Genomic DNA, 10,237 nt, shown 5'->3' with positions numbered 1-10,237 from the left:
CTTCATCCTTGCATGTATGTATGTACGTGTGTATCTAAGAACATAGATTATTACCTTTTACTTACTACACAATATAACTGCAATTTTTGGTAATTGAGCTACAATGTCTGTTATGGTTCTTATAATTATAATTTATGGCTTCTGTTATTATATTTTTAAAGTGTTGTATACAAAGTAAATAAATAATTTTTTAATGTACTAATGTATATGTGTAAATAAATAAATTTAAATTTAAACAAATTTTTTTAATTACCTCTAAAAAAATGTTGTGTTCATTCCTTTTAAAAATCGCTCCAATAGAAATAAACGGATTGAAATTATGAAATAAATAAAATATTTTTTAATTTATTTAATTTGGCTATCCTTGCAATATTAATTGCTACCCAAGAGATATTTAAATATGGCCGCCGCAGATCTGATGTCAACGTAATATTGTGTTTACTTTCTTAATAGCTATCGGAATCGCAATTTAATATTTCCAAACTGTAACCACTTATTTAAATACCAATTATAATGAAAAACGCAATTATCCAGTTTTTTAATTTTTGCTTAGCAGACTGAACTAATTTTATTGTGGGCCATACACACAAAATTACCATTAATTTGTTCAAAATACGCGAAGTTTTAAAATTGAATTTATTTCACATTTTCCACACATCTTTTATTATTTTCAAACACTATACACAGAATTATAACAATTTTTAATATATTTTACGTTATTTTCACTTTATATATTTGAATAAATTTAATTTAAAAATTTGTTAGATATTTGCGCACTCAAATAAAGTAACGGAGCTTTTCCACTAACATTATTTGGAAATGAGTGACCATCCATTCAGTACAACAATGATTTGATGGGTGTGTTCAGTGACAGCCTTGTTCTTTTGAAAATTGTTAGCACATTGCATATAACACAAAAATTTTTTGGTTAATATATTTTATATATATCATAATACCTAATAAATTTATTGCACAGCATATACGTATGTTTTTTTTTATTTTATATTACATTATTATATATTATCGCCCATGTTATTGTTCAAATATGTCAATTATTTCATATATTTTGAACCTTTCTAGTTTTTAATAAAAACTATATCTGCCATATGGAATGTAATATGTTCCATTTAATATGTAATTTCTGATTTTAAACTATATAAGTAATCTCTATATAAATTATGTAAATAATTCAAAGACTTAGTATTTCGGTTTAAAAAAAAAATAAAATTATAGTAATTGTTAATTTCATTTTACTTTTATATTTCTGTACATAGGTAGACATATTTCTATACATAGGTAGACACCTTAGGTTTATTTTAAATAAACTATAGCCACTTATGTAACCCCTTCACCTCCATTGTTACGTTACTGATCGAAATTAAAAATACATTTTTTATTTGTTTTAAATGTATTTTATTTTCATATAACAACCAACCACAGCATTTGAATTTACCTTGATAAACACTACCAATTCTAGGATATGACAATACATTAAAAGTTTATGTATGAAGTTCACTATTCTATGCAATTTAATAAATATTGCTCAATTTGATTATTTGATTAATATTTTACAATTTGATTATTAGTTATTTTTTATTTTTTATATATATTTTTATATATTTGAAAATATGTTTTTTAATATATATATATTAATTATAAATATAATTATATATTAATACATACAAATATTTATACTTTTTATTTAATTTTTTTTATAATTGTTATTTTTTTTAAACACTCATGTAACATTTAATATACATATGGTATATAATTATATATAAATTTTTTTTTTTGTTTTGAATATATATATATATATTTTGCAAATTATTTTTTATACTTTGTCAAATAGGGTTTATTTTAAAACACATTTATTTTTTTCGTTTTTGTTTTTGTTTTCAGTTTCATATTTATATTTTTAGTTATTTTTTAAAACATATTTTTTTTTCTGAATACATTTTTTCAAAAAAATATGTTTTTATAAAATTTGTTTTATTTTTAATGTTTTTGTATTTAATATGGTAATTATTTTATATTTTTTTAATAAATCTTTAAAATTAGATAAATTTTTGAATTCGATTTTTAGAAAACAAACTTTTAGAAAACAAGCTTTTTAATTAAATATTTAATTCATAAAGGAAGTTAGCTTAATATTTTTATCAACGAATCAGTATTGAGAGATATATTTATATAATAATAATTTTTAGTTAGAGCAGTATGGTATTTCAGAGCACTATATATAGATATTTGCACTGTAGATTTATTTTCTACAGTTTGAAGCTTTAATTATTAATTTTGGTAGTTCATACTTTTTCTCCGAGACAGAACGTTGTTCAGATAGAGTCCTAATACTTTGTTTATACGAGAAACCATTGAGTTCACCAAAATCTGTTAAAGATTTTATTTCTGGATGATAATAGTTTGTATCACCAAATAGCAAATATTTTAACTTAAAACCAGTTACATTCTCTCTTAAATCGATTGGTAACAATTGAAACGAGACACTTTTGAAGAATATGTCTGAAGATTGGAAATTCGCTTGTGGTGTGGGAGTATAAGGTTTTTCTGGATCGTAATTAGTTGCAGTTGTTCTGTGACATAAAGCGAAAATTAACTGTGTCTCATTGAGACCATAGCCAAGTGGATTTGCATTGCGATACTTTGGCATAATAGTACCAAAAATACGATAACCAAATACATTTGCATATGGTAAATATTTTTTCGCTGTACCATCAAATGTTTGATAATAAGTTTTTATAAGTATATTCTCATGCATGTAACTTAAAATCGGTACCGCCCAGAACAGGTCAGTTAATTCATTCATATCAAATTCGAAATGTTTGTCCTTAGCAGTATTTTGTGCTGCAAATATTTTAATATGCTTATTCATCTGTTGAACGTAACCCACTATAAAATAAGTATTATTATATATATTTAATTGATTTTCTCAATAACAATTGCTTAATTACATATATAAGCGGTATTATGTTGTACATCTACAATGTAATTGACATCTGGAAAAGTGCCGATACATTCGATTAAAGTAGAAACAGTTTCACAGAGGCGTGAGTGTATATCCACCAATTGATCGGTGTGCATTATACAGTAAATAGTGCGAACTTCAGTTATATCATCAACATTTTTGCGCAATATTATAGCGCAATATTGCAATGAATGCTCTTCATAATAAGTACCAAATATTATAATTGGAATTTCCCAGTCGTTAGCTATGCACTTCAAGCGTAAAATGGCATCAAAATCAATGGTAATTACATCATTGCTAAATAAATAATAAAACAAATAGTTAAAAAATAAATATATTAGCTAATACTTATGGGATGATGAGATGGATACCAACATGTAATTGTTCTTTGCAAACTCAATTCTTAAACTTTTGTCACCACATTTAATTCCTTGTAGTTTTTGCAGACATTCCACTGCATACTCGCGATTGGTAAAATCTATAAAGGCGGTTGTCGACAACATGGTTAGTTTACGTAAAGAAGTACGTGGCACTACTGCCAAAATCAGATTCATTAAATCACGTTTGGTCAATGAAGAATCAAAGTTACGCAAATACAACGATTTACTCTAAAAAAAAAAAATTTAATTGCTTTGTATATATTTAATTTACAATTATTATTTCAAATTTAACTTACCGCAAAACTATGCTCTTCACTTGACTTGGCCCAAACAATTCTAACATGCGAGTTCCATAAGCGCACAGTACCAGGATTAGCCATACGTTTTGCTTCAACCGCATCAGCATGTGAGGCGAAATGAGCAATTGCAGATATATTTGTGCGACCTTCGGACTTGTAATAATCTAGACTTTGTAGCATTACTAAATTCTCTTTATCATTTGAGTCTAAATCAGCTGCTTGATTTCTATTGAATAAAGTTACACGTTGAGCCGTGGGTAAAATTTGTTGCAATTTTGTTTTTATTGCATCTTCTTTTAAAAAATTGGGAATATTGCTTATATATAGTTGATTTTTCTCAAAAGAGAAACTTATATCCAACTTTACGCCTGGTTCTATATAAAAATGATTTAGCACTTCGACGGCACGAAGTGCATCTTCCTCATTCGTATACTTAACATAACCATATCCGCGATATTGCTGGTTTTGTTCGAGTGGCAAGCGTATTTCATAGACATTACCAAAACGCAAGAAATTCGCAGCAAAAAACGATGGATTCATTGTTTTTGGTATATTTCTTATATAAATTTCATAGCTACTGGATGGTGCGGGTCCTTGCCAGTTTATTGGCGGCCCCAATACTTTACGTCCATTAACTTGCATAAAAGCATACTCAATATTTTTTGTTTTTTGCATTATAATACTTTATATGCTATTAAAGTTTGTGCTGATATAATATTATAGGTAAAATTCAACTATTAGTTTCTTTTGTAGAAATGTTTCACACGATGTTATTAAAGAAATGCACACAAGAAATGCCTTTAGCATGCAACAAGTTATTACACACAACTACAATGACAAAATGTTTATATCCTCTAGAAAAAAAATTGCAAATATCACATCCAAACAAAAGAAGCACATATTGCTAAAGAGTTGAATGCAGCTTATGTATATCAGTTTGAAAAAGTATATTAAATTTTATTTCATTTATTTAATAACAAATATACAACAATAAACTTAATATTAAATTTATTGAAGTATTTTTATTTTAACAAAGGCAGTATAAAATACATAATCAATGTTCATTAAACTGAACTTCAAATAATTATGAAAACTGTTATAAAACATGTACACATATGATCATTTGTTATCGATGTGTTGAATTCGCCGCAATGGAATGCTTGCTTTCGCGGTATAAATTTTCAATTTCGAGAAATCACATATGTATATATCGTTTTCGCTGACGTAGTCTAGTTAAACTTTAGTTGCAGGTAAGGGAGGGTTGTTTTTTTTTTTATATCTACTAATCTAATTAATATATTGTGTTTAAAATCGTTTTTATAAAAATATTAATTAGTACATTAAGCTTCATAATGGACGCAATTGTGCCAAACGAATTACGTTGGACTATTAGTTATTTTAGCGAAATGTTAAGACCATCACCAACAAGCTGTTCTGAGATTTGCATATTAAATATACCAAAGATAATGAATTTAGCAAATTTCACCAATAATTTATTGCGTTTCGGACATATTAATGAAATATGTTTTCGAATTGACGAATATGACCTATTTACCGGTTATGGATATGTCAAGTACTTTAATGACGACGATGCAGTTCGTGCCGTTAAGGTGCTAAGTCATTTTTATATTGAAGGCGTACAGTTGGATATCAATTTCTCATATGAAAAAACCCAATTGTTCTTAACTAATATTCCAATTTGCATAAGAGAAGACGAAATAAAAGCAAAATTACAAGAACTTTTTCCCAAGTCACAACATATAACCCTAAATTATTCAATTCCAAATCCAAGAGAATATGCTCAAATGAAGAATCTAGCGACAGCAATAGGTGTGGATGAAATGATGATTTATCGGGCTTGTTTAACTATTTCTGCCTTAGTTCAGTTTGCATCTCATACTGATGCAGTACAGGCAAAACATATGATAAAATCTGAGACTGTGCGTTTATGGAATTCTGATATTACCATTGCTTGGGACAAAAATAATAGAGAGATAAACGAATATTCAGTAAGTCATGTTTAAAATAATTTTTTTTTTTTTTAAATAAACCAAATTGAATATTTTTTAGTATAACTCAGTGTTTATAAATAATTTTGATACTTCCTTGAAAAAATATCGTTTAATGGATCTTATTTTGCCATTTATTCCACATACTACTGTACTTAAATTATCAATATGGACTACAACAGCATATATAGATTTTACCAATCGTGAATCTGCATTAGAATTTATGAAAATCTTACAATATAATTGCGGTGAAAAAATTGACATTGGATGGACTAAAAGCAAGGCAATGTAAGTTTCTCCATATTATTTGACTGATATTTTAATTTCACTACATACGTAACTAATTTGATTCATTTATGTAGAGACGAATTGCATTGGTTTGATTTTGATACAATGTTACGTTTGAAGTGCATAGCTAACAACTGGGAAGTTCCAATCATATTATTTGGTAGTTATTACAAAGAGCAGTCATTGCAATATTGCGCTGTAGTATTGCGAAATATTACTGATAACTATACTGAAGCTCGCTGTATATTCTGTATAATGCACACCGATCAATTGGTGGATATACATTCCCGCGTCTGCGAAACTGTTTGCACTTTAATTGATGGTATCGGGATATTTCCAGATGTCAACTACTTAATAGACGTGCAGTATAATACCGCACATATATGTAAGTAAATAAGTATGTTGAAAAAGTAATTAATTTAATATAATTATTCTCTTTATAGTGGGTTGTGTTGTACAATTGAATAACTTTATACAGGTAATTGGAACGCGCACATCAACTGAGAATAATAACTTCGAATTTGATATTAATGAATTAGTTGATCTTTCCTGGGCAGTAGCGATTTTATGTCAAATGGATGGAGATGTGCTTATTGAAAAGTATTACCAAACCTTTCAAACTAACAATGTAAAAACATATCTCCCGTATGTGAGTGTGTTAGGAAATAGACTTTTTGGTACTATTATACCAAATTATAGACGCAAACTTCCTATTGGTCATGATCTTAATGACACTAAGTTAAATTTTGCTCTATGTCATAAAAGTACTTCTTCTAATTATAATCCCGATAGGCCATATACTCCTACACCGCAATCACAAGTCCAATGCATTAATAAGAACTTTAAATATGTCTCTTTTGAACTGCAACCACTTGATTTAAGACATGATCGGACCAGTTCTCAGTTAAAGTATTTGCTATTTGGTGATACACGTTCTTACCATCCAGAAAAAAAATTGAAAATAGATATTAGAAATTTTATTGGTACATCGTATAAAAATAGTTTTAGAACTGTGCATAAAGCAGATCGACCTCCACCTCAATAATTTATATGATGAGTTTGCAATCAATTCTAAAAGAGTGTTGTACGTGTGTATAGGTTCTGAAAATATGATAATATCAATAATGCATAAATCTTTTGAACTTAAATTGTTATGATGTTATATTATTTAAGAATTTTAAATTTTTAAAATATTTTGACTTGGTACTTGTAAATATCATAACCTATTTTTTTAATTTTATAATTTTTTAACGTTTTTAAAATTTATAAATTCATTTTAAAATATATACTAAGAGACGAAAGTATTATTTAATACATAAATATCTATAAAAAAATTTGTTTAAATTTTATATTTTATAAAAGGTTTTAAAAAAATATGTAAATTTATATTTAACATATATAAGATAATATATATGGTATAATATGTACAATATAATATAGTATATACAATATGTACAAAATAATACAATATGTACAATATAATGTAATATATATAATATATAAATTATAATAGATATAAAATAATACGTATAGTATATATATATATATAATAAATAAATAATCAATATCTGTTTTTGTATCGATAACTTTTTAATTTTTGATTAAACAGTTTTGCTTAAATTTTATACTTTTTTTAAAAGATTTTAAAATATATCAAGCTATAAATTACTATATAAATATATAAGTCATGAAGAAATATCTTCAGAAAATGTTTAAGACATATCAAGTTTTAAATCGTCTTTTTTTATATGTATGTATTTGCTTAAATATACTTATGAAAGTATTTTAAATATAAGTTAAGAAATTCTAATTTAGTACATACTAAATTCTATTTTTATATTTTTTTTTCTAATTTTTCTTGTTTTTATTTATTTTATATATGTTTTTATATATTTATTTTTATATATTTTTTATATATTTTTATATATATTTTTTTTATATAGTATATATATATTTTTTATATTTTTTTATTTTTTAATTTTTTATATATTTTTTTAATTTTTATATATTTTTTTAATTATTTATATATTTTTTTATATTTTTTAATTTTTTATATATTTTTTTTAAGTTTTTTTATATTGTTTTATTGTTTTTATTTTTGTTATTTTTTTTTATTTATTTTTTTATTAGTGTTTTCTATTTTGATATTAGTTTTTTATTTACTTATTATTTTTTTTAAATTAATTTTTTATGATTATTTATTTTGTTATTTTTTTGTATTTATTTCCTTTCTTCATGTTTTTTGTTTATTATATTATTAAATATATTAAGCCATTAAATTATTTTTTTTATTTTTATAAATAAGCTTAAAAAATTTATTAAAAATTAATTAATATTAATTATTAAGGTTTGAATTATTTTTTTAATTTTATATAATGTTATGAAATACTTTCAAAACTATATTGTTATGTAATTTTTTTTTTTTTTTTGACTTTATCAATAATTTTTATGGATTATTTAACATTATTCTCACTTTAATTTATTAACGAAAGAACTACAAATTTAAATTTTTATCATTTGTTAATCATATACTTAAAAATTTTTTTTTTCAATATTAAAAATTACAATAAATAAATTTAATATTTAATAATTAAAAAAAATACTTATATTTAATTATATTTGTTCAACGCAACAGTTGCGTTATTTTTTCTTGAATTATTTTTTAATTTATACTTTGTTTCAATAAAATTAAAATTACAATATTTGTATGGGTTTTGTATGGATTGTATTCTTTAAATATCAAATAAGTTTAATTTCGATGCTTTTATGAGGGCAGAGATCATTAGTTCTGAATATAGAATTTAATATAAAATCGATCCAGTTTTAATCCGGAAGAGACATACATTTAAATTGCTAGGACATATAGGTATTAATAATCAAATTTTATTTAAAAATCCAGAAAGTAGATTAATTCACAGATCAATTATAGGAAAATAATACATAGAAATAGGAATAAACACAAGCTTTGTGGTGCAATAGACCCTAACCGAACAGAAGAAATTTCGCCTACCGAATAAAAGCCAGAATGTCAGCCGTTGAGGACCTCCTAATGTCAGAAGCGGAGAGTAGTTCTCAACCCACTGGTCTCCTCCTGACCCAGATCAAGTCTGGGTAGTCACAGAGAATGTGACTAGAAGTCTCGACTGGTTCTAAGCAGAGTCAACTATCTATCTTTTCGGAGAGAACCATTTTGTTAAAGTGATAACGCAGTCCAATAATGACCTATTAAATATACCATCAACAACCTCAACTCTGTTCTGCTGAAGAAGGACACCTTACTATAACTGTAGGTATGAATCAGCTCTCTACCCAGTAACGATGGAATATTTTTTTAAATAAAAACTACTCAACATTAAAATCGGTTAGCTACTGTAATTAAATTGACATTTGTCTGGATACATGATCAGGACAAATTCGACAATAACGAAAGAGTTGACAAGCTTGCAAGGACGACAACAGCATCTCCTTTTATAGGTTCTGCACTTTTTTTTCGAGAGATCAGTTTGTCAGACCAAATCAATACTATGGAACAAAATATTTGTTCAGAAAGTCTGAACTCCAAACGTTTATCGTAGCCAGAGGTTTAACAGTTTAATCAGTTAGCTCAGATCAACCCCTATTAGCTTTTGGTACGAAATAATACGGACACCTGTGTATCCTATGAATTGCAGAGTAAAACTTTCACCTATCTGCTTAGTGATAGTATTATGAGTTTAACAGGAAATGATTTTAGCTTCTTCATTCGACTTTTATTGAACCGAATGAGATTTAGGATTTATAACTAAAACGGATCATTAAGTTTGTCATACCTTCATGACACTAATCTACAGTTAAAAATTTCCAAAGATGAGAGCTACATTTTCGATAGGGAAATTTTCCGTAGAACTAAAAAAGAAAAGGACTAATTTTGTCATAAACAGGAAGAGTTAAGCACGTATTACACATGAGACTTGATCGTACAACTTCTGCGACGTCGGTTGCTATTACAAATCCAACATATTATAGTTGACATTATTCCATCTCTTCCATCTCTTAAAATAGAATGAAATTTACATGTAAACCGACAAAAATTTGATTGTATAAGAAAAAACACGAGTAATTTTGACGAAAAATCAAATTATTTTGATTTCCATCCGACTTGCCGTCAGACCTGCAAATATTGCTATCACACATCAGTTGTACGACCAAGTCTAATGTGTAAGACCCGCTTTATAACAACTGTGAGCAGGAAGTACCGGAGCATTTATATGTAATCATATTGTTTTCCATCTAAATACTTCA

The 10,237-nt window shown here is 26.1% G+C and overlaps 2 protein-coding genes across 2 annotated transcripts; one reads left to right on the top strand and one right to left on the bottom strand.

Moving 5' to 3' along the window:
• Positions 1-2,161: 2,161 nt before the first annotated feature.
• On the bottom strand, positions 2,162-4,470 carry LOC119669848. The gene is made up of 4 exons (XM_038079879.1): positions 3,657-4,470; positions 3,356-3,588; positions 2,967-3,277; positions 2,162-2,904 (listed from the first exon to the last, which is right to left on the bottom strand). The coding sequence occupies exons 1-4, from the start codon at positions 4,332-4,334 to the stop codon at positions 2,258-2,260; spliced, it is 1,869 nt and encodes a 622-aa protein (XP_037935807.1). The 5' UTR covers positions 4,335-4,470; the 3' UTR covers positions 2,162-2,257.
• Positions 4,471-5,764: 1,294 nt separating this feature from the next.
• On the top strand, positions 5,765-7,073 carry LOC119669847. The gene is made up of 3 exons (XM_038079878.1): positions 5,765-5,956; positions 6,031-6,341; positions 6,400-7,073. The coding sequence occupies exons 1-3, from the start codon at positions 5,784-5,786 to the stop codon at positions 6,999-7,001; spliced, it is 1,086 nt and encodes a 361-aa protein (XP_037935806.1). The 5' UTR covers positions 5,765-5,783; the 3' UTR covers positions 7,002-7,073.
• Positions 7,074-10,237: the final 3,164 nt, after the last annotated feature.

Source organism: Teleopsis dalmanni, chromosome 1 (assembly GCF_002237135.1).
Source record: "Teleopsis dalmanni isolate 2A chromosome 1, ASM223713v2, whole genome shotgun sequence".
Lineage (NCBI taxonomy): Eukaryota > Metazoa > Arthropoda > Insecta > Diptera > Diopsidae > Teleopsis > Teleopsis dalmanni.
This window is presented reverse-complemented; position numbering and strand designations above follow the sequence as displayed.

Coding starts and splice junctions, on each gene's coding strand:
- LOC119669848 (XM_038079879.1), bottom strand. CDS start 4,334: ATGCAAAAAACAAAAAATATTGAGTATGCTTTTATGCAAGTTAATGGA. Junction 3,589..3,656: donor GTGAAGAGCATAGTTTTGCG/GTAAGTTAAATT, acceptor TTTTTTTTTTAG/AGTAAATCGTTGTATTTGCG. Junction 2,905..2,966: donor ACATAATACCGCTTATATAT/GTAATTAAGCAA, acceptor CTTATTTTATAG/TGGGTTACGTTCAACAGATG.
- LOC119669847 (XM_038079878.1), top strand. CDS start 5,784: ATGGATCTTATTTTGCCATTTATTCCACATACTACTGTACTTAAATTA. Junction 5,957..6,030: donor TGGACTAAAAGCAAGGCAAT/GTAAGTTTCTCC, acceptor TCATTTATGTAG/AGACGAATTGCATTGGTTTG. Junction 6,342..6,399: donor GTATAATACCGCACATATAT/GTAAGTAAATAA, acceptor TTCTCTTTATAG/TGGGTTGTGTTGTACAATTG.